We start from the raw sequence: 24736 nt of genomic DNA on the forward strand, positions 1-24736 counted from the left end.
GTTTATTTTTAAAATTTTTGTTATAATGTTTAAGTATATGAACTACATTTTATCTTATTATTAATTTTAATTATATTTTTGTATTTACTTTGTTTAAGAACGAGACTTTATCTTATTTCTTAGTTGATTTTAATTTTGAAAAATAAATGATCGTTAAGTTGACGACCTTCGAATAAAATATAATATAAGACTTTACGTTTATTATAATCCTATTACGAACTATTAATATGCATTGATATTTTTCTTTACTTCATTTACTACTGGTTTTCTATTTGTTTAAAAATAAAATATTATTATAGTAAATTTTAAGTGGGGAAAAAAATACTAGGAATAAAAAAGGTATTCAATTGATTTGAATTTTATTAGATACTTATGAGATCTATGGTGGACATCAAGGCAGCATATCATGAAATTAAAGATTGTCTTTATGTAGATAAAACTTCATTTGTATTTGATATTTTTTCTTTCATTTTTCTTCTTTTTTTTTTCTTTTTAATTTCCTACATCATTCAATAGTGTGTAAATAATATAATATCTTTATGAATTCGCGTTACAAACTCCTGCGAAATCATGTTAACGTCAGTTTTCCTAACGTTACGGTAAGTTTAAGAATAAATATCAGTAAAATATATTACATTAGTCTCGTGCACAGTTACTTCCAGTTAAATTCAGTGCTATCTCTAATATTTCTTTATTAATTTCCATATTTCCAATATAAATATAATGCAAGACTTCTCAAAATTTTCTACTTGGCAACTTCCCTTTATCGAAGCATATATTTTCGCGACTCTGAGTATAAACTGCATACCATCTTCTCTTTCTCTATCATAAATTTACAGATATACTATACGTGTAACGTTGGCAAACCGGTTTTGAATTAATTTTTGGTCGATACACGTTCAGGAATTTTTTACTTTTGCTTAAATTTCTACGAACTTTAAAATTAGTTACGCAAATACGGAAGGGGGTCTACATCTTGAGAAGCCCTCAGTTTAATTTATAGTATTGTAATATAATATTCAGAAGTAGTACGTACATTTTTTTTGTTTCGACAAAATTACGACAATATCGTAATTCTTTCAATTCTTTTTTTCTTATAATTATTACCTATCAACATTTGCAATTGTAAATCATTATTGATTGTAAATGTTTGATAAAAAATTCACATATAATGTGATGTAAAATATAAGTAATCTTATTACTTATAAATCATGGAAATAACAATACAGAATTTACAATTTTTCTAATATAAATAAACACATAAATTAACAAAAATTAGAGCCTATGGTATTACGGATGTTAATTTAACAATCATCCGAAATAACATCATCTTCTACTTCTAATAGTAATAATAGTAGTAGTAGTAGAAGAAATATAGAGCCTTTTTTCTTTCTTTTTTTATAATTTATAAACTTAATAATTTATATTATAAATATCAAATGTATATGTAAATTCAAATTCTATTCTACATAAAAATATTTATGAAATAAATAAAACATTTTTTACAATTTATGTAAATATAGAGAATTTTCTTACATATACATAGAGTATTCTAATCTAATTACGAAATACTTTCAGATATAAGAATACAGCATAGCTGTATAAATTTATATATAATATATTTATATATATATATATTTATAACGAATCTAAAGCACCATTTTAATGTGTGTATATATTTTTTCTTTTCGTTATTTTAAGTAACATGAATCATATGTGTATTTAATACACATCTATGTACTATAAAACGTAGATCACATAATTCTAATAAAATACTAATAATACCAACAATTTAAATATAAATGAAAAAAGAAAAAAAATATATATATATATAATAATATATATATATTATTTATCTTAATTGACGCGATTGAAAAAATTGTCTCTAAGGTCATCATATTGTGTCCCCTTTTTTCCTACAAAAATATTTACACTAATAGGAAATACGCTAGTGTTTTCGAAATGATAGAATCACAGTTAGATTCGCCGAAGAACTGTGCTCCTTTTAAATAAATAAGAATTAACAAGAAGAGAGTAAATGTACACATATATGTATATGCATATTGGCTGAAATTAATAATTAATTCAGCCTTGTCAACTTCTTATTATTAGGTACGCACGTAGTTACAATCTCTGCCCAGTAATATGTCTTCAGCCTCTTCTCTTAAGTTGCTAACAACCTTTTAATCATAAAACGAAGACATTTTATCTTTATATTTTATCAATTTAAATGTTTGCTTTTTGCTAAAGAAGCTAGAAAGCTTTTATATGAATAAAATAAATACAAAAACAAAATTAACAATATGGAAGTTCACAATGGTGAAAGATCATAACTAAATGAGTACGAATATTTAAATTGATCAAAAATTCAAGAATTAGCGTGCAACATGTTACATAGAAATATTTCTACGTTCTATCGACGTTTACAATATATATATATATATATATATATATTTTATGTATACATGTATTATGTAAAGGAACAAGTTTATTCAAACGATCGTAACGAATGCTAATTTACGAGCAGAAACAAAGACGAGATGAATGTTGCACAGATTAAACGAGATCGTTCAAAAAAACATTTGATGATCAAAAGCGTAAGCAACACGATAACAAAAGTTTTCATGAAATAATAATTGTAATTAAAATAAAGTTCTCTCTCTCTCTCCTACCGCTCTTGTTGTGGTACGCAGTTAAACTGTAGTAATTATACAGGGAGAAAACTGAGAATGGATTGAATGATGGATGAATCTTCGCAAGAGACCTTTAGCAGCTTTTTATCTTATCCGATTGGCATGTGTTGCATTCAGCGAGGAAGAAGAAAGGCAGGAAAGAAGAAGAAGAAGAAGAGAGAGATGGAGAGAAAGTGTGAGCGAGAGAAAAGGCCTTCCAGATGAGATAATAACTGCATCAAAGTGTAATCCCGGTTGTAAGGCAGTTGAACTAAAAGGTCCCAAAGGATGATGGTTGCATCATTAAGGCCGACACTAGCAATTTCGACGTTTCGTTTTCCCGAGAGCGCACTAGCTTCCCGGAGACAACTAGAAGACAGTCATGGCCTTGTTGCGATCAGCGACAAACGATCTCGTTAGGACAACGATTGTGATTAGCATTGCCATTATTCACCTGCGTACCAGCTTCCGCTGCTTCGTAGTCCCCCGTTGGTTGTTGTTTTTCCACTCGACAGCTACTTTGTCTTTCCTCGAAAAGGTCCGATATGCAGAATACCTAAACGAATATACAATTTTATTAAGGTTTATATAAACAATACTTTGTGTGTGAAATTTCTCAGTCTTTAAAATAAAATAAAAATAAATGAAATTAATTAGAGCTCTGTGTTAATATTGAAAAGAGTTGAAAAAATACCTACCACAATGAGAGCAACAACAGTGCCGATAGACGAACCGGCTAAAACGTCACTCCAATGATGCTTGTAATTGGAAACTCTCGACATCGCTGTAAACCACGCCATGGAGATGCATATCAGTTGGAGCAGATGTTTTAGTAATTTGCTACCTTTCCATGTAATTCTAAGTTGTAAATAAATCTGCAAAAATAGATACGATAATAGAAAACAGAACGGTCATATTACTCTGTTTACAAAATATATTCTTAGAAAAGATAATTGATCAGATTTCAAACAACTTACGGCAAGGTAAATCATCGTATAGGCTGAAAAGGAAGAGTGTCCTGATGGAAAAGATAATCTGAAAAAATTATTTGTATTGCGCGTGAAATATCAAGTGATTGATTGATTGAGTGATTGATCATTCAATTTATTTGTTTAATTTTGACTTGATAAAACCTCCTCTTATTTTACCTCATCTCTTTAAGTAATTTCGATGAAATTCCTTGAGCAGTGCAAGAAAAATGTTCGATATATCTGTACTGATTTTCAGGTAAAGAACAATTAATGTCCGGTACGCAGAGCGTCATAAAATGTGGTCTTAACCGACCAATCGTGTATTTAGCAATATCCGTTATCAAAACTGTAATAGCTGCACCAAATCCGAAGGTGCCGACCTGAAAAATATATGCCATATTAAAGAATAAATCTTAATTATTATATTCATATGTGCGTCATATTAGATAATATAAGAGAATTTGGTATTTAAGTTTGTTTCATAACTCATACAGTGCATAATATTCAACATGAAAATAATATATGATATTTACGTGTTAAAAAATAACTTTCGCAACACTGATGCATTCTTATCGGTATTTAACTTTGTCATTAACAACTTTCGTTATCTTATTTAATTTTTGTTCTATTCGTTAAATATGAAAAAAAAACAAACAAAAATAAAAAATAAAAAAAAATAAAAATAAAAATGAATTAGTTTACCTTAATGTAAGCCATCCAAAGCCAAGGTGGAATGGTGTATCCAAAAAGTACTTTCGACGATTCGGTAGAATATTGTCTTCTATACAAGTACTCACCTGCAATCATCTGCAGTAAATAAAAAGTGTTATTTTAAGTGAGCGATCAATAAGAGAGTTAACAATAATTGCACCGCATTTAAATGATTAAAAATGAAATATTTGAATGACCATCGTAAAAGGATGATGGAACATCGGATATAAGTAATAATGCTTTTGTCTCTTTTATTTCTCTCTCTCTCTCTCTCTCTTTCTCTCTTTCTCTCTCTCTACCCTTTTATGAATCTCCACCGATGTAAAAGACTACATCCGTATACCTAAAGTGGGTTAACCGGTCAAACTTGAAGTAAATGGTAGACCAGGTGATACGAGCCAATGCTGTGGTGATCGAGCCCCAAGAATTGTTTGAATGAAATATAACTGCAGCCCCGGAGAAATTTTACCTGCCTATCCAAAGACGTCGACCTCTTTCATCCTTTTCCCTAAGAGTAGAATAACCTGAGCCTCTATTTCTTTACACGTCAAAAAAGATTAAAGATTTCCTACAAAGAAGACCGTAAAGCTCAGACCTCGCAACAGATAAAAATAAACTTTTTTTTTCTTCAGATTCTTACAAATCTAGACATATCATCTCTTTTATATCCGAATAACTATTTGAAGAATTTTATTTTACGAAAGGAAATATATTTACTATGGTAGAAATAATTTAACCGCAAACATCATTTATCTACTTTATTCTTAAACATATTAAACATACATATCTTTTTTATTTTCTTTTTACTCGACCTTCACTTAACTTTATGATATTTTTCCTCGTTTTTATGTTTGTTTTATTAAAGCAACAGATAAAAAAAAAAAGGAGATAGAAAGAGAGAACAATTCGAAACTATCATAAATAATTTCTAATTCTCAATAAACATAAATTGAAAACTTATGTACAAACAAATCCGACTATCTATTTCTTTTCCAATTGATTGAAGAAATAGATACTTATAATGATAATGGTATCAAATAATCACTGATTCGGCTACTTATCTTAAATTCTTTGAGAAATAGCGATTAATACAGGTGACTCACCGTACATATAGGAAGAAAGAGACCAGTGACGTAGAGCATGGCACTCGTAACCGTAGACGAAAGATATGGATGCATCAATGATTCATCGTTGCAGAAAAACCCACGTTTGTATGGCTTACCAAAGCAGTAGAACATTAAAACCGCTAGGCCAACTATAACAAATTCATAAAGATAAAAATGTTAAAAAGATATCAAATAGAAATAATGGACTTTGTTTGTCGACAATTTTTTATTTCACTTTATTTGTTTTACTTTCAATAGTTTTTCTTTTCTCTTTAGACGTAACAAGTTTCACCTGATATTTCCAGGTAACAAATTTGCATTGCTTTAATCATTATGTCAGTTTGTAACGATCTGCATACATCAGCATCCTCGGTTATTACCCGGTATGGTAATTATGGTCAAAGAAAAAGATACAAAATGAGAAGTAAACGTTGCAAAATTATGGTCCCCGATCGAATGGTTTTGCATGAGACACGCATATATTTATGGGGGTTGGTACTACGTCGTACAGGAATCGACTATGTAATTTTATTTCTTCGCAGTTAATGCGAGAAAATAAGTAAAAAAAAAAATCAAGAAAAATTAGTAAGGATATTAGTAATTATGTAATTTACATAATCGCAATTGACGAAGTTGTTAAATATACAACAAATTCTTGAAAGCGCGTAATACCTGAGTTTTCATTTAAAATCCAAGCTATAAAAAAAACAACAACAGCAACATGATTAATTGTTATTGCATATTTCTTCGTTGTTGACATTTCCTTGTTGGTTATTAGAATTTTTTACACTTTTAATTCTTATTTTTCATTCAATATCGTTAGAATGATATAATTTATTAGATCTAGTTGAACGAGAAGAAAAAAAATTTATATTTGCTACGATATTATGTAAAAAAAAGTAAAAAAAAAAAAAGAATGTTTAATTTATGAACATAACTTTTATAGAACAAAAATAAGTTTAATAAAAAAAAAAAAAAATGGTAAAATTGTCACAAAATATATGAGATAATTTGTTTTAGAAAGAAATGAACAATTTAAAAAAAAAAAAAATGATTTATATCTATGTGCTTTCTCATAATAGGAAAAAGCCGTTCCATAGTGTAATGCTATCGATAACACGATAGAAATAACACCATACGTCATCTTTCATCGCCTACTTCTTTTTTCTTTTTCTTCTTCTTCTTATATCTTTATCATATACCAGTTTAACAGGAGAAACAAGTATAATAAATAATAATAGAGAGAGAGAGAGAGAGAGAGAGAGGTTTAAATGCAATACAGTGCACAATACGGTAGTCGGTAAGCATAAATTAGATCATACAAATTAGCAATAAAATTCTAGTCAAATCGTCAATGAAACGTTCAAATTTTACGACCCAACTAATGTGTTTCTCGGATTCCAATGAATTGACTCTCTTATTTCTCTCCTTTTAGTTTGTTTGTGTTTTTTTTTCTTTTCTGAAAGGGTCGAGCAGGTTCCCGTCATCCATCCTAACGACGTCTCAAAGGGAGAGAGATCATTGTGTGTGCGTTCGGCAAAGAAATAAGCGTTAACGCATATACCATTGATGAATAGTGTGAACTCAGTAGGATCTTCATTGTATATGCTGGTCTGCTTTAATTTAACAGTTATAGTCAAACTCAAACATTATCTCTTATTAAATCTCTCTATGAACGATCTGCAAGTACAATTTGTTGCACTTTAAATTACCATTTAAATTTTACAATATGACATCAATAAAAATCTTGACATACCGTTGCATTAATAATACTATTAATTATAATATTTATACACAAAGAATTGTTTATATATATATATTATTAAACTTATGTTTTATTAAGTTTGTAACGAAATGTTTATTATACGATTATGTTGATTATTCAAAATATTCCAACGTTGTGTAAATAATTTTTTATCTATACTAAATATATCCATAATAATTGGCATTGTTAGTTAATTAAATGTTAATCAGAAAAGATAAATAATGAGATGACAAGGAGATCATATACTTCGAATCACCATATTTCAGTGATTCCAATGCGTGCAATCGTCTAAAGATATGCAGTTTAAAGAATTGTATGTACTATTTACGCTGATGCGTTACGTACTATCAAGTTCTACGAAACTCTAGTAATAGTTGAAATGCTTAAAATAAATTCTTCGTAAATACATAGGTAATATGTACCCAACCATATGTAGAAATTTTCAAATTAAACGATAACCAATTATTTTATTATTCGATAATGAATTGAAGTAAAAACGCTACCAGGAAATTGTTCTTTAAATTGATTTTTAATGATGTTATCCAACAACTCTTAACTACAATTTATATAATAGTTAAATTATACATACAAAAATTACATTACATATATATCATTGTTTGTGTATTTAAAATATATATATATATAAATGGTATATATAAATGTGTATATCATACACGTGGCATGTGTGTGTTTAATTATTTTCGGATTTAAACTTTTGTAATTAACTAATTTATATTAGTAAATACATAAATGTATTTTTAATTTTATAATTTAATAGACATTAATATTACAACGTATATAATATATATATAATTGTCTTTGTGAATTAAAAAAAACAAAAATAATGAAAAATCTTTTAATCGCCATAAAGAGTTTCTTATATTTTTCTTAATAAGTTTTAAATGCACACACACACATAATAATTGTTATATAATATTATTTTACCAACGATAAGTAATATATGATTCACTTTGCTGTATTATTTCCTTTTTTGTACTGTATATTACTCACCTTGGCACAAAATAAAAAAATATTACGCCCATAAAATTGACTGAGAAAACGAAAGAAATATTTGGGACGAGCGGATATAAAAACAATAAAATTATTGTTGTATACTAATTATAAATTCATAATACTTCGATATAATATCAAGGTATGGGATCATATACTCTATAATAGAATTCACCTTCTTCATTTTTCCTATCTATTAAAAAATAAAAAAAATATAATTGTGTTCTGAGAATGTTTATGGATGTGTGTATTCAATGAATGACACAATAAGCTACCCACGTAACAAGATAACGATTGCTTCAGTTACCTAAAATAAATATAACACGTCATCATAATAAAAATTGTGTTTAGTAAAATTAGTAGGATTATTCACGTGAATTGAAAATCATGCGTGTTATTTGTCATCAGCTTTTAAGAAGTATTACGGTTGAACAGGTGGGAAAAAGAAATAAATGAGATAATGATCACCTGAGTTTGATATTTTTGGATAGATACTATCTTTCCAATTGATTAATCAATTTCAAATAATATACAATCATAATCTTTCTTAGTACTGTTTTTAACTTTTTATGATATTATTTTATCATATTTTGGTATCATTTATTTATCAATTTAATTAATAAAAAAAAAAGAATAATATGTCACCAAAAATTATCTATTATTTTATCATTTATGTTTTCACTAATATCTTTTTGTTTTAATAGAATCCTATTTTAATTGACATTTACCGATAAACATTTATGTATAGATAAGAGAAACAATAGGGCTTGGTAACTCAGAGGCGTGTCGGTTTTATTCACTATGAAACTATGTCATCTTTCTTCATATTAGATCGATGAAAGTAGAAATGATATTTACGTAAGATACTTTTCAGACAAATTAGACCGAAACGTCGTTAAACTTTCCTGTTAAATCGTTCCTTTTTTTCCCCCCTCAGATTTTTAAATCCTTAGTCGTACTTTCTATTAAATGTATATAGAATTACCTCAACCTGGTAATGTAACTTGCAAATTTATGGAAAAATTTCTATTCAAATTTTAAAAACAAACGTATATCTATTGCGTTAACATATTGTCAAATTAATTAGCGGTATTTTAGTGAAATGAATAACGGCAAAGAAAATGGTATCCTATTATTTCCTAAGAAATCATAGCAACAATACTAATTACAATGACAAATGAAATGGAAAGTAAAAGCATATATATTTGGGAACATATGCAAATGATTTTTTTTTAAAGATAACTCGAGAATAATAAAAAATAAATAGTAAGTGAAATTTGTCAAAGATAATTTTTAATACAAATTATCGATGAAAAACAATAATGAATTAACAATAATAATAAACGATTAGCATATCATAAAGAAGTGGGTTCGAAGCTGAGCAAGCAACGTTGGCGAAGGTGAATTATTACTTCTATAGTAAATTGACGATCCTTCCTTTCAATGACCTCGAAAGATTGCGTAAATTGTTGGGAACTAGAAGTGGGGACCTTGTGCGAAAGCTAGCAAGCAAGAAGTCAAGCAAGAAAGCAAGCAAGCAAGGATGTTTCCAGGAATCATTGCTGAGTTAATCATGACCGAATTCATCGCTTTCTTGGGCGTGGAAAGTAGAAACTAACGTTTTATATGATATACACGTAAAAACGTGAAAAGATAAAGAAAACAATATTATCTTTTTCTTTTTTTTTTTTTCAAAGAAGACAAGATGAAGAAGAATTCATGGATATCTGCGTTCTCTAGAGACAAGTGCACAGTTATCCGTTCGCAATGTGTTTTCGTCGAGTATTTTAAATAAACAATTTTCCAAAGTATTCCATTCCATTAGAAATATATTCGAATACATTGAATTGCAAGGTTAAGCCCTTCAGAGGTGACTGGCAATCAAACGTACCGCCTAACAGTGCTTTAATCTGTCACGATCTGTCATCCCGTTTGACGTAATGCAATCATCGTTCATTGTACTCAACTACTACTCTTGCAGTAAACCATTACTATTCCTAGTTTTTTAACAGCTAATCAAATTCACTTAGGGGATTTACAATCTATCGTTTATGATAATAATATCATCACACTTACCGATAATTAAGCAGACAAAATCGATGATGACCTTTCGCAAAAGTAACTTTGACGTTCGATCCATCTTCTTTCTTGTTGTGTGTTCAAAGTAGTAATAGTAATAATAATACTAGTTAAAACAATCCACAATTAGATTTTTCTTTCGCGCGTCTTTACTTTCTATGATTTATAAGCATAAATATTTATCTGTATATGTACTTGTTAGTTAGTGCGCGCGCGGTCGAGGGCGCGTTTGCGCACGTGTGTGTATTTTATTGAGATTGAGAATAAGACGAGTACGCGCGAACGCGATGCAAAATATCATTCGTGTGTAAATACGTACGCGTATGTATTATATATATAAGCGTGTATGTGTGTCTATCGTAATTCTTAATAAAATTTCTTTTTCGTTCAAGGTCAAATGGAATAAAAATCTTCTCTCCTCAGATTTGCTTCGGCAAAAATGGTTTGAAGATATAAAGGATTGAAATAAAAAAAAAAAAAGGTGAAAGAGAATGTGATAGAGAAAGGGTAAATCACAAGGAGAAAAACAACCAACTCCTTCAAGATCCGAAGGAAAACTGTGCGACAACGGCGGTTCGCGGCGGTCGAAGAATGCGTCTGCGCTTCGTTGCTGCTTCGCTAATGCGGGCCGCACGTGCGCACTTTCATTGGACAGCAAGTGCCTAGTACGCCCGCCCTTCGAATATATCGCTTTATAAATAAAAATCCTACAACTAAAGTGATTTCTCGCGAAATTCTTTAACATAAAAGATCGTTCATCCGTTTCAATATCTTTATCACATTAATATCCGAATCGATAACAAACAAGAAATTCTTTACGTCGGAACTGACATTCTAAGGGGGAGATTTCTTTTCTTTTGTATTTCTTTTTCTTTTTCCTTTTCTTTCTTTCAGATAAACTCTACTGATTTTGCAATGACATAAGAATAATTAATATTATTATTTAGAAGATAATAAAGAGATGTACGTCTCTCTTTTTTCTTCTTTCTTTTTAATTGTATAATTAATTGAATTTTTATGTCATGTTTTTTGTAATTGCAATTATCTTTAATTAAGATTTCTTTCATTTATAAAATCGTCAATATTTGCGCGTTAAATGTCTTCCCGTAAAAGAAATGAATAAATTCTCTTCGTGCGCTTAGTTGAAAGCTAACTTCTGAGAAAAATAATATTTTTAATATCAAACAAATAAATAAATACTGCACAAAATAAATAAATCAAATAAATATTTAAAATTTAACTTTACTAATATTTTATATATGCGCGCGCATTATGTTTCAATTAATTTCTTTAAAAGACACATTTTTTTCGAAATTGCGCGTAAGAAATTTGAATTACATTTATGAATGATAGTAATAATACTATCGTTCATAAATTCTATAAAATCTATTATATAAATAATAGAAAAGAAAATTAATCATGTATGTTTCTACCTACATACGTATTGTATAATTTACTATAAATCACAGATAACTAATAACTAGTAGATAATAACATATGTCTGTAATAATTGCTTAATGCCTGTAGAATCAAATAATAATAATTTCAAGATTAACGGATGATAAAACGAAAATAGTAGCGTTATCATTCTTTATCACTATATTCCATTTATTTAATTATACTCTCTCAAGTATTATCTGATTCCGTATATTTAATTAATTTGATATTAACACAGCGCTATGATAAAAATAAATTTAAAACTACAATTAATATTTAATATAATTAATAATAAAATTTTGTCCAATACTTATTAAAATTTATTAAATAATATCCTAAGTTTTATAATATAATTATACTAAAATATGTTTTGCCGCAAAAAATATACAAAAAATTATAAATAAAAATAAGGGTCATTGGCTTGTATATTATACTTATCTAAAAAAATCGGATGCTGTAATACATAAGACAGGTTTTAGGAATCTTTTCATAAGAAAAAGACGATAAGATTAAAGGAAAACGTAAGTTAAATATGTTCCGGTAAACATGCTTTGATTTATCGTTGTAGTTTCCTTCGTACTGCAAGCACGCCGTCTCTATATAGTCAAATTAAGTGATAAGACTGATACTTAAGTTTCATTGTTCATTGTAAAAAAAGACAAGGTACTATCCAACATTTCTTACACACACACATCTCTTTTTGTATTAATAATATTAATAATAATAATAATAATAATAATAATATTATTATCATCATCATCATAATCGTCATTATTGTATTTATTATTATTGTTACTATTACTGTACAAAATCTGTACAAAAAATGATTATTTAATTGGAAATTACATTTATAAAAAAAAATATATCTATTATTGTATTTTGATTCAACATGATCGTGTATTTATTATCAGGCAATTATATACAAAAGACAATACAGAACGAAGCAAGTACATGGAATTTACCTCCCTTCTCTTCCTCTTTAACAATTACCATGTACAGGATATACCTGACAATTATTGCTAATTAATAGAAGCGATCGTTGACTGTTTATAGTATTTATAATACAGACAGGAATAGTTCTAGGCTTATTTTTAGAGTTTAACTTTGCCTATGTTTTGTGTATGTGTGTCTTAATAATTGTATATGTTATCGAAGCAACCGATCACAAATCGTTTCGATTAAGTACATTAAACAGTCAGCATTATTTACTTTTACACTTTTACAAACATTTTCGAAGACTTAAGAAAATGAATATTATTATCCGCGTATATATATATATATATATAAGATCAAATTACATTGAAAATAATGTAATTTTTCGAATACATTTCTGATGGTTGTTCTACTTACGATGGACATGTAGAACTTTATCAATTAAAGTATGTTTTCAACTTAAAAATAATGACTCTTATTAATAGTTTTGTTTATATCGTTCATTTAATTTTTTTCGTGTGCATTAATCCTAAGCATATTATCATCCATTTTTAGATATCAATATTTAATTGTAATATATATTAATTATATATTTATCTGCCAATATATAATTTAGTTTATTTCTTATTTATTATATGTGAGCGCACATTATGCTTATGAAAACTATGCTGCGACAAAACAACATAGATCTTTTTTTTTCCTTTTATATTTTTCCTATTACATTTTCACCTACTTTTTTCTTTCTAATGTTTGTTTGTTTGTTTTTTTTTTTGGATTAATACAGTTTAATTAATTAACAAATATGACGCACAAGCATTTTATCCTTATATACGAATATCATAATTTATGTTACATTGCATTGACGATAATTATATATAATAATAATAATAATAAGAATAATAATAATAATAATAACGTAAAAATATTCTTAAATCGTAGAATATCTCTCATATGTATTGTAGTCGTGCACTGTAACCGTAATAACAGTAAAAAAAAATGCTGCTTATTCTTCTTCAGCATATAAATCTACATATTGTTAATGTACATTTAAATATATAAATAAATTTTGAATAAATCGTAAACAAGAAAAATAATTGTGCATTCACAGCTTAAAATGTGACACATATTTGCGACTAAAAAAATTAGAACCAAAAATGTTTCACATCATATATCCGTAGTCACCTCGAATGTATTCTTTTTTTTTTTTCTTTTCGTAACAATAGTTATAAAAATGAAGTGATATTTGTCATATCTTACAATCGTTCGTTAAAAATATAAAAATGAATTTAAATTATATCAAATTCATATATCACGAATTACAGCTTTTACCATTTTTTTCCAAAGTTATTTTCATATGGTACGACAATTAAAGTTACTTTTTTTGTCCGTGTACAAATTGTGTTAAAACATTTAATTTCAAATGTATGCAAACACTTATCTGCACAGCCTCTTTCATTATGTTTTACGCACGCACGCATATTTCAAATTCTTAATTAAACGGAGCACAAAAATTCAATTTCAAAAATGATGCTAATTGCACCCTTTACAATTCTCTTTGGTTATTATCATCAAGAGGACTTTGGTTGTGCTAACCGCTATTTCATTCATTGACTACAAAAGACATATTGAAATATACTTTTTATATTTATATATAGTATTAGACCCAGAGAGAAATATACATAACCAGAATAATTTTATGCTAAACAACAAAGAAAAAATGTTGTTGTGTATTTAATTCTTTTCTATTACTTGTTATTCCAAAACATATATATATATAGAAAAAATATTCTATGTTTAAAAATTTGTCCTCTTCCTTTTTTTCTTTCTTTCTTTCTTTCTTTCTTTCTTTCTTTTGTTTCCTTTTTTCTTTTTCATCTTTTTTCCTTTTGTACTTTTCTTTATATCATAATAATTAACTCCTTATGCTATGCGAGAACAGTGTAAAGCGTTTACCACGCAATTGGTGTCACGAATCTAATTCGTGGTAATAGCAGAAGGGGTTAATTACAAAAAATATCATTTGAAAAATTGTCAAAAGTAATATTACAGAAATTCTCTCTCTAATAGTCATCTTCTTGACTCAGATGCGTACGCAGTTATAGTACTATCAACACATCCCGCTGCTAACATCACACGATAGGGATGAAAACTAAGACAACTTACAGGACTAATTCGTGTACCCATAAAACCTTCGTGAAACTTTATCGTATTAAGGTGTTGTCCAAGCGTAGTATAAACACTGATGCAGTGATTCGTTGATCCACTAAAAAATAATTCAATATATTACAAGAGGATTTATTTGAAATAAAGAAATATTAACAAAAATAATGATGCACAGTTAACTTACCAAGCAAAAACATTAGCATTTTCATGAACAGCTAATGCTGTAATGCCTTGTGTTATCTGTACAGAACTTATAGAAGAATTTTTTCTTATGTCAAAAATTCTAATATCTCCAGAAGAAGATCCAGTAAATAATTGTGATATGAAACCATCTGACTTTCTCAAATGTGTTCCCAATACCCAGGCGGTATGTTCTCTCCATGTCATGATTCTTGCTTCTAATGGGGCCAATCTTCTATCAAAAAGTCGAACTGATCCATCGCCACAGCCTAATGCCATTAAAGATCCTATAATTGAAAACATTTTATTTTCAATAAAAATTATTCCGTATTGTATCATTTCTTTGAAATTTGTATTTATATAAGATTGCCTAGAAAATTACAAACCTGTATTATCGACATCGACAGACGTAATACAACAATCAGCACCCGTTGGTATGTCTTGCTTTTTCAACTCTGTTTCTGCGTCCCACAATCTGACGATACGAACATCACCAGTCACGGCTAAAGTTAGAGACTTTTGTTCCCATTTAGTAATCAATCCTGCTGTTGCTAAATAGAAATCATTTTCTTATTACTTCCAAAAATATATTACATTTATAATATGCAATTATCTATTATTTACCAGAAGAAGTTCTTGTTAATGGCTGAATATCTGACAATGCTTGCCATGCGGTAAGCAATACAGGATCACGACCTAATGTGCTGCTATAATTCTTCCATACTCTAATGGAACCATCATCAGAACCAGCCATTAATAACGTAACATCATGAGCATTGATAAACTCCAAAGTCGTAATTCTTGACATTCTATTACCACGACTGGCGTAATACGTTAATTTTGCACCATTTTGACAATCCCATACTCTATACAAATATATTAACTATATTGTATTCAAGATAATTATAATAATTAAGTTGTAATTTATTTCCTTTTTGAAAAGAAAAGTATTTTGAAGAACGTTCACATCTTTGATATGAGGAAATTTTACAATGACATGTATATATATATATATATATATATATATATATATATATATATATATATATATATATATACCACATATTCCTGTTTAATACAAATACCAGTGAACTGGTCTGAACTAAATTGAAATACTAATATTACCCAAAGTAATCCTTCAATGCTACAGCCAAGTGCGATTCAAACGGATGGAACGTAAGAACATCTGGTGACTGAGAACATCTCGCATGGAATACTTGAGATTCTATTCTATTTTGCACAGCTCTTAACTGTTCTTCTTTTGCATCGCGTCTCTGTCGTTTGTTCCGTAAATATCTAAAGAAGTCATTTTACATAAATTGAAATTATTCAATGTAAATTTATATGATTATAAATATTAATTTATTTTTAATAAGACAAATTACCTCCATTCACGTTCATAATGTGCTCTACTTTCCATATCGTTTACAGATTCAATTTCATTTTTTAAAGTAACAGGTTGCGCGAATTGTGCACAACTCCATTCAACAAATTGCGAAGTAGTTAAAGGTGTTTTGGTATCAAATATTTCATCTGCTTCTTCTGATATCTTATAATAGAAAAGTTATATAAATATAATAGATTCATTTTTATATTTCTACTGTATGAAAAAGCAAAAAAGGTATTGTATATTTACTGTAATGGGTACTGGTTTTCTTGCACGATTACCATGCGAAGATATTCGTGCAGAACGCATTAAATCTGTTCCAGAATTAACTATTGGCGGTGATTCTCCCTTACTATTACTAAAAAAAAAAATACAAACATTTTCAAATAAAAACTTAAATATGAAAATATATTCACTAACCTTAGATAACTAGTTTGATTTGATGGAGATGGTGGAAGTGACAACGATGAGGATATTTTAGTCTCTACTACTTCTTTAGGCACAGATGACTCCTTGACCTGAAATTTTAAATTAAAAATTTCATTTTAATTTACTGATATACTAATAAGATATTACTTTTTATCGTATCAATATACATTACCTGTCTGCGAATATGATTGGTTACTTTCTGAGACATTGAAGCGACTGCAGGGTGAGGATCATTGTCAAGATTACAAAGTCCATGCCATAATTTCATGTATACGCTACCATAAGATAAGCTTGGCAAATTTCCCAAAGAACTGTGACCTACGATAATAAAAAGAAGCACTAAATTAATGAAAAGTATAAAATAGGATTACTATAAAAATAATACATATATTATAATATATATTATATATTATAATATATCATGATGATATACAAATATCAAAATATATTGTCACCAAATAAAATAATTAAAATTCAAAATATAAATAAAATCTATTATATACATAAATAATAGAAAAAATGTTTAATCAAAAACATACAATTGAATTCCTAATTATTATTACCAAGTGACTCGCAAGGTTTCCTCACGAACTCCCAATTATTTCCTGATATATGAATGAAACAATATAAGTAACTATTATAGTGAGATCAATAGATTATATAAAATGGTCGCAGGACGTTAAAATTTAACCTAAACTACTAATAGATGACGAAGAAGAAACTCTTTTCATACGGTCTTGGCCAAGTCCATCGATTGTGTCTACAGTGTACATATTTATAGGAGATAGCAGCTTCAAACGATCTCTTGAATTAATACGCCTCATTCCACTGAATGGCGATAATGTTTCTACACTTAAATTTTTTTGACTATTTTCTTCAGCTAGAGCTAGCGTCACAAATGAATTCTCAAAATGTAGAACCATCCACTGAAGCGCTACTACCAATTCCTATAAATTCATTGAGTTTTATGATAATTTTGTTCTTGTTTAATTACTACAAATAATTATGGGGGTAATAATTATAAAAAGAAAACATACTTTTCTTACTAAAGGACACATGTCATGAGAAATAGTATTAATAAGTGTCATAGCAATGATTTGATCAATATTGTTTGCATGTTCACTTCGAGTTGTAACGCTGTTTATAAAAGTTCCCAGTGCATAAACACTAGCAGCTCTTACCTACGTAATTAAATATAATAATTATTCATTATTTTTTTTATAATATACATTAAAAAAAATAAATAGACTTTATACCTCAGGAACAGGATCGTGTAACAATATGAAAAGTTTTTCATGAGCGATATCTCTTACTCCACACCATCTTGCTTTATCATAGTTATGCCAAAGTCTTCCAAGACATAAACAAAGCCATTGACGTAATAAAGGATGAGAATCGCCTAATTGTTCAAGACAAATTGATACAAGACTTCCATGATTGGCAGCAATTTGTCCAGGTCGGTAATCATTTACAATACAAGCCAACACGAATGCTGCTAATGTTCTGTGCTCTCGCTAAAATATAATTACTTACTAAAGATATCCGTGTAACAATAAAATTGATAATAAATTCATTTAAATTTACTGTTTACAGATATTACTAAAACTTATATTTAAATTTTATACCAAAATTGTAGTATCTTGCAGAACGGATAGAAAATATTTATGACCATCATCTCGTACTAAATCAGCCTGACAAGTCTACAATTCAAATAACGGCTATGCATTAATATTAGTATTAAAACAAAGGATGTAAGAATGATAAAATAATTTAAAATATAACTTACATTATCCACTGCAAGAATTTTAGCCCAGATAAACACGAGCAAAGGTCGGAGTTCTTTCGCATTGCTTTGAAGTAATTTTAAAACATACGGAAATATTCCAACGCTCAATGCTAAATTGACAGCCCACGGGCCAAGATCAAGAAAACGTCCCAGTAATTCCAATGCTCTGAGTCTATGAACTTGACTCAAAAGCACCTGTAAGACAATTGGAAGTTGTTCTGGAGGATTGCGATTTTTCGAACCTAATGTAAGCCAAACTTGAAAAGCTGTTAATTGTTCTTCAAAAAATGGAGAATGTACAAATTGTTCTTCGTTTTCTAAAATCTGTGGTAATTGTGCTAAACATAAATCAAGTGCCAAATCCCAGGCTTGCCACATTGGATGCTGAAATTTAAAATAAAATAGAGACGATAATATTCATGTATACCAAACTTAATGAAAGAGTTTTTAAGTTAATTAAATTGTTGCATTTTACCTGATATGTCGGTGGTAACTTTGGACAAGATACCGGAGTACAATCATACGAACGAAGTATTCTTTCCGCAAGTAAAAAGTTTCTAAACAAACTAGCAACTAATAAATCTTGTCTAAATAACCTTTGGAATAAATCTGCAAAAGATAAATATATTTAATTAATAACTCATTATTATTATCGATAATTTGAAAGTAATACAAGTGTATAAATATTAAATGTACCTCTAGGTAAGGTATTCCATGCTATGGTATCTGTAATTGCAGTAAATATCCAATTTAATTCCCCTAACATTGTTCTTCTATCGGTCAATTGACCTGGAATTCTGTAAAATATGTACATATATATATTTTATTGGATTGACCAATAAGTAATATCAAAATTGAATGAAAATAAATATTCATCTTACTTGTCAATTAAATCCAGAGATATCTTTGGGATTAATTTTGTAGTATTTTGCATAACAAACCTGCATAAAAATGACATTCATAAATATAATGAAAAAATATTAATAAATTTATTTTCTTACCAGCGTAAAGCAATTTTAATCGGTGTAGTAAGACAAGATGTAAACACGTCTGCTGGCAGATCTGGATTCATAGGTAAAATTTGATTAGCTGCGCATGCTGCCAATTGAATACAATTTTTATAAGATGGGATAGAAGAATTAGCTATTCCAGTAGCACAATTTTGTTGTACTGCTTGTTTTTCCATCTGAAAGATATAAATTAATATCATATAAGTAAATGTATAATTTTTATAACTGTAAACGTGAATTTAACAAAACGTTATTACTTCGTATTCTTTTTCATGCTGTTCGGCAAATTGTTGGAAAGATTCGACAATAATTCCAGCATTAGAACAATCATATACGTAGATGCTTGGTGCTCCCATCCATGTTTGTAAGTCATACACTGACAATGGAATATATTGTGTGTAAGTCTGTAAAAAGAAGGAAGAAAATCCGTTTTTCAAAATGATATGTAATAAAATAATTGAAAAATCATTTGTTCACCAACCCTATTAAAAACCCATATTTCACCATTACTAGTAGGTTTAGGTACACCATGTCCATTGTAATGGAAAAGAACTCTTTCTTCTTTAGCATTTCTTCGTAAAGAGGTACATAGTTTTTTAACTTCTTCTACAGTAGGATCTAAGCTTTGTTTATAACGTGCTCTAGGCTGCCATCTTTCATACTGTTTCTGTAAATTGGAACCTATCATTTCAAGAGCTTTTTGTGGGCTCACAGATGATGGATCTATAATGCAAAAATTATAAATGTAATTTTTTATTTGTTAATTTTAAGTCTTATGTTATAATTAAAACATTAACTTTATACTGTATAACAATAATGAAAAGACAAATGGTAAGTAAAATAAATACAATCACTTACCAATCCAACATTCTAAACGAGCACATGGTTGTGTTTTAACAATATCAGGTGGGTCCACACCAACATTTAAACAAAGTACTAATGCCACACTAACTGTTTTCATCTGAAAAATAAATAAATATTACAGTAATCTTATTTTAGTAAAAAGTTCAAAGTACTCATAAAAACCTCAGGGTAATTAAAATTTTAAAAAACGATAATAACAAAAGGAACCAACCCGTTCTTTCATACGCCAAGTTTGGGTAACACAATTGATACCCTCGATTGTTGTTGTATGTCGAGGTTTTTGAAAAGCTACAGGCATTTTCCAATCGTCCTCGGTCAAATTTGAATTGTCTTCCTCGTGGCATGACTTTGCGTCGATAACTGACATCATCCGCTTATATTTCACGGAAAGCCACTAAAGGTTTCCACCAAAGACACCTCCCGATCACATCAAATTTCAATTCAATTTAACGCGCACTATACTCTGTTAACTTTAAAACGAGGAATCACAAAACACACGAATTGTTAATGTACTGAATTAAATCCGAAATTCGTAAGTTTACCTGAACAGTCGCCATGATAAAATTCCATGCGACTTATACCATCAGGGTGGCCAATAATAATATTCTTCCTAAATTCTCTACAAATTAGGTTAGTTTTTTAATTGCATCTATTGGAAACATTATAGCAAATTTATTCAAATATATCAATTAGGTACTTGAATGTGTATGTATTTGTAATTTTAATTAAAAATATTATTAGCGAGTCAATAAGAATATTTTAGATTAATGCGTATCACGTGACAATAATCATAAGTTAAAGGTACCATTTTCACGTGGCGATATAATGTGACGAATGCGCCTTGCTATTTTACTCTGGACACTCTCTGCCATTAGCATATTATAAATAATAAGCAATTAATGATGACAGTTTCCTGTGATCGAATTTCCATCCATCATATTTCGCATACGAAAGACATAGAAAGGGTTACCTGACCACATGTAGAATTTCTCCCATACGGTTTCTTAATGACAACGGAACTATATATTTGTCCTAAACGCTGACTTTTATAACATTTTATTATTAAAAGTTCGTAGACCATATTTCAATTTATATATGTTACATATAAACTAACGTTATTTTTATTAAACAATAAAATATTTAATAATTAATATATTCACATATTCGATTTTGTATATATTACATATACTTAGTTGTAGTTATACAATCACATATGTTTAATATTTCAAATTGGAAAGAATTAATTAACTTATTTTTTTAATAGTTTAAATAAACATATTTTCGTGTTAATTAAATTATAAATAAATTTGTTCATTTAATGTTAAGCGCATTTAAATTAAAAAAAAAAATGGATTATATTAGAGAGCGCCACGTGTGAATTATTGAAAACACGTCAGCATTCTCTTAAGATATATAAAAATAATATTATTTAAATCCAACTGGTTTTCACTGACTATCTTCTTTTTTTAAATCAATTAAAATATTATAAGGATCACTATATATTGAAAAGAAACTGGATTTGTAATAAGACCATGGAAAATTTTTTAACCTTACTTTACATTATCAAAGAGGAATAACAGGTAACTCAATTTTGATAATAATATATCTTTAAATATTAAAAAATGAGGTACATATATAATATGTGTGTGTGTATGCTGAGTATTCATTATATTATTCGGTTTAAAAAAATATAATTTAAAAAATTATCAATCATAAAAAAGCAAATGATAAGGTTATATATTAATGACAAATAAAAGATAATATAAAATTGATTTGGTTGTTAACTAAATTAATTATTCTATGATTAATTAATAATATATTAAAAACGATTTCTTTGATTATAAAAAAAAATATATAATTATACTTTTAAAGAAGTAGTTGATGTAATATCAATAAAATACATACTTGTATTCAATTTACAGTGGAATGTAAAACATGATGTCCAATGGTATTCAAGCTCCTGCAAAGGAATCTGAAGATGGTTCTACGTTGAGCAACATAAGCAACCTTTCGTCTACATCGTTAACATTAAATTCACCATTAATGAAGTTATCTTCATATTTTTTGGCTCTTAGACCATGGTCTCTAAGTGCTTCATTGGTGCCAACGTTACTTGGATCTGCGCTTGCATACCGTTTAATAGGTTTAACAAATTTTAGTTGGATATCATTAATTTTAACATTATGTACAGTCATATCTGTACACGGAGCTGGTAATGTAGTAAATACTTATTTTGACTATATAAAAGGTGTGGATAGTCGAAAAAGTGACGATAGAATACTAGTAGATCATCTTTTGTCTAAAGATGAATTAGTTTCGTTGGGAGCGCTGTTATATGCAATCGGATGTATAGGTTTCGTTCTATTAACAACGATATCTCCTGCAAAAATGGAACACCTTGCTTTAGTATACTTTGGAGGCTTATCTTCATCATTTCTTTATACAGGTGGCATAGGTTTAAAATATATTGCATTAGGCGATGTACTTATAATAGTAATATTTGGACCTATATCAGTTTTATTTGCATTCATGGCTCAAACAGGCTATATCGAATTAGGTACCATATATTATGCAATACCACTTGCATTAAATACAGAAGCTATACTACATAGTAATAATACACGTGATTTAGAAAGTGACAAAAAAGCAGGAATTGTAACGTTAGCTATTTTAATAGGATACACTGCTTCACACGTTTTATACGCATTTTTATTATTTACTCCTTACATAACTCTAGTAGTACTTGCATTAAGATACTCCATTTGGTTCCTATTGCCAGTTATTACTTTGCCAACTGCATTCAAAATAGAAAAACAATTTCGAAGTCCTCATATGATTCAAAATGTGCCTAAACAAACAGCTCGGTTAAACATATTTCTTGGAATTTTATACGTTCTTGCTTGCTTGCTTGTAAATCCTCTTCCTTATGTATAATATATTATTGTATATAAATGACATAGCAATATTTCTTATGGAGGTCGAAATTTTCAACTAAAATAAGCAAATATGTACATAAACCAACAACCGTATTAATAATAATAGCATATGTGCTATTATTATTAATGGTTTGTCGGTCGGCACTTTCTTCATTTTTTCCTTTTATGATTTCACAATAATTCATCAATCATATTAAGTAAAAATGAGAATATCATAAAACAGTAATTATTTTAGTAAATTATACATATGTAACTTATTATAATGTCATGAACGTTAATAGGAAAGAGTTATTTATAAAGGAAGTTATATATATATATATATTTATATTATTGATTGTTATTAATTAGTTTTTATAATCCTATAATTAACTTGGACAAATAATTATTTAATCCCACATTGCACTAATCCTAAATATAATTTATCAAATTTAATATAGAATACAAACTTTGCTAGATCTGTATAACAAATTCGTTAAATAATATGTAAGTTCAATTAAATTATTTTTTTTTTATATATGAACTGATTAATTTTGCAGAAAGTAAATAAGATAAACTATTAACTAATATTTATTACCATAACACTTTGTAGGATAAAAATCATTTGTGTATATAGTATATTAGTATTGTATGAATCATATTATTCTAAAAGTATAGTTATAGATATTCTTTATATGTATAAATGATGTGCTTCTACTAATGAATTTCATTACAAAATGAACAGTATAAATGTGTTGTATATATATCATTTAAATTGTATTCTCTAATTAATCTATTTATATTTGAATAATATGTAAATGTAAATTATTTCACTTATTAAAATGAAATATCATTGACATTAACCAAAACAAGGGCATAAATATTACAAAACTTATAATATTATATATGTATAAAAAAAAAATACATATTATAAAGTATTATAAAATTATTATAAAGTTCTGTAACATCCTTTATGCAGTAACAATGAAAAGAAAGACAATAAATATACATATTGCATTATTTGCTTCATGATAACAATCTGATCTTTTAAAATACAAATAAGAATAATAAATTAATTTTATTTTTTAATGAAAAAGAAATAATGTCGTATATTATATCTCAATATTAAGAAATAAAAAATTTTAACAAGGATTTGTTTTAATCTAATACGATATCTCTCGTTTATTTTATTCAAATTGTATCATTAACATTAATAGCAGTCTCGAAGTCTCTAATATTTATAAGTAAGTATTTATAGTAATTATTAAATAAATATTTCATAAGATTTAATTATATTTAATATTATCTACACACACACCT

The 24736-nt window shown here is 28.0% G+C and overlaps 3 protein-coding genes across 8 annotated transcripts; 1 reads left to right on the plus strand and 2 right to left on the minus strand.

Moving 5' to 3' along the window:
• Positions 1-342: 342 nt before the first annotated feature.
• Positions 343-11456, minus strand: wun (wunen). 3 transcript variants are annotated; one of them, XM_089170613.1, is made up of 8 exons: positions 10313-11456; positions 5458-5609; positions 4346-4450; positions 3821-4023; positions 3650-3707; positions 3371-3547; positions 3127-3228; positions 343-2180 (listed from the first exon to the last, which is right to left on the minus strand). In XM_089170613.1, the coding sequence occupies exons 1-8, from the start codon at positions 10374-10376 to the stop codon at positions 2109-2111; spliced, it is 933 nt and encodes a 310-aa protein (XP_089026739.1). In that variant the 5' UTR covers positions 10377-11456; the 3' UTR covers positions 343-2108. The 3 variants fall into 3 exon arrangements, with proteins under 3 accessions (XP_089026739.1, XP_015191472.1, XP_089026740.1); XM_015335986.2 differs by having other exon boundaries at positions 343-3041; positions 10313-11446; XM_089170614.1 differs by lacking the exon at positions 10313-11456 and having other exon boundaries at positions 4346-4440; positions 5458-5599.
• A 3037-nt stretch (positions 11457-14493) lies between these two features.
• On the minus strand, positions 14494-21182 carry raptor (regulatory associated protein of MTOR complex 1). 4 transcript variants are annotated; one of them, XM_089170600.1, is made up of 24 exons: positions 21047-21182; positions 20716-20974; positions 20499-20601; positions 20122-20363; positions 19898-20044; positions 19632-19816; positions 19512-19571; positions 19327-19427; positions 19106-19239; positions 18631-19014; positions 18470-18544; positions 18101-18358; positions 17882-18025; positions 17536-17791; positions 17408-17449; positions 17017-17162; positions 16836-16933; positions 16665-16773; positions 16414-16577; positions 16154-16324; positions 15653-15894; positions 15415-15579; positions 15033-15315; positions 14494-14948 (listed from the first exon to the last, which is right to left on the minus strand). In XM_089170600.1, the coding sequence occupies exons 2-24, from the start codon at positions 20872-20874 to the stop codon at positions 14753-14755; spliced, it is 3864 nt and encodes a 1287-aa protein (XP_089026726.1). In that variant the 5' UTR covers positions 20875-20974; positions 21047-21182; the 3' UTR covers positions 14494-14752. The 4 variants fall into 4 exon arrangements, with proteins under 4 accessions (XP_089026726.1, XP_015191405.2, XP_015191406.2 ...); XM_015335919.2 differs by having other exon boundaries at positions 17578-17791; positions 20716-21178; XM_015335920.2 differs by lacking the exon at positions 17408-17449 and having other exon boundaries at positions 17578-17791; positions 20716-21178.
• A 235-nt stretch (positions 21183-21417) lies between these two features.
• heix (UbiA prenyltransferase domain-containing heix) lies at positions 21418-24436 on the plus strand. Its single transcript, XM_015335918.2, has 2 exons — positions 21418-22084; positions 22427-24436. The coding sequence occupies exon 2, from the start codon at positions 22440-22442 to the stop codon at positions 23436-23438; it is 999 nt and encodes a 332-aa protein (XP_015191404.1). The 5' UTR covers positions 21418-22084; positions 22427-22439; the 3' UTR covers positions 23439-24436.
• Positions 24437-24736: the final 300 nt, after the last annotated feature.

This window comes from Polistes dominula, unplaced genomic scaffold, assembly GCF_049000335.1.
Source record: "Polistes dominula isolate Pdom_NZ unplaced genomic scaffold, Pdom_raw_medaka contig_79, whole genome shotgun sequence".
In the NCBI taxonomy this organism is placed as follows: domain Eukaryota; kingdom Metazoa; phylum Arthropoda; class Insecta; order Hymenoptera; family Vespidae; genus Polistes; species Polistes dominula.

Coding starts and splice junctions, on each gene's coding strand:
- wun (XM_089170613.1), bottom strand. CDS start 10,376: ATGGATCGAACGTCAAAGTTACTTTTGCGAAAGGTCATCATCGATTTT. Junction 3,708..3,820: donor AAATTACTTAAAGAGATGAG/GTAAAATAAGAG, acceptor TAATTTTTTCAG/ATTATCTTTTCCATCAGGAC. Junction 2,181..3,126: donor CAGCGGAAGCTGGTACGCAG/GTGAATAATGGC, acceptor TATGATTAAAAG/GTTGTTAGCAACTTAAGAGA.
- raptor (XM_089170600.1), bottom strand. CDS start 20,874: ATGATGTCAGTTATCGACGCAAAGTCATGCCACGAGGAAGACAATTCA. Junction 20,602..20,715: donor CTTGGCGTATGAAAGAACGG/GTTGGTTCCTTT, acceptor TTTATTTTTCAG/ATGAAAACAGTTAGTGTGGC. Junction 17,450..17,535: donor GTCATCTATTAGTAGTTTAG/GTTAAATTTTAA, acceptor TTCATATATCAG/GAAATAATTGGGAGTTCGTG.
- heix (XM_015335918.2), top strand. CDS start 22,440: ATGATGTCCAATGGTATTCAAGCTCCTGCAAAGGAATCTGAAGATGGT.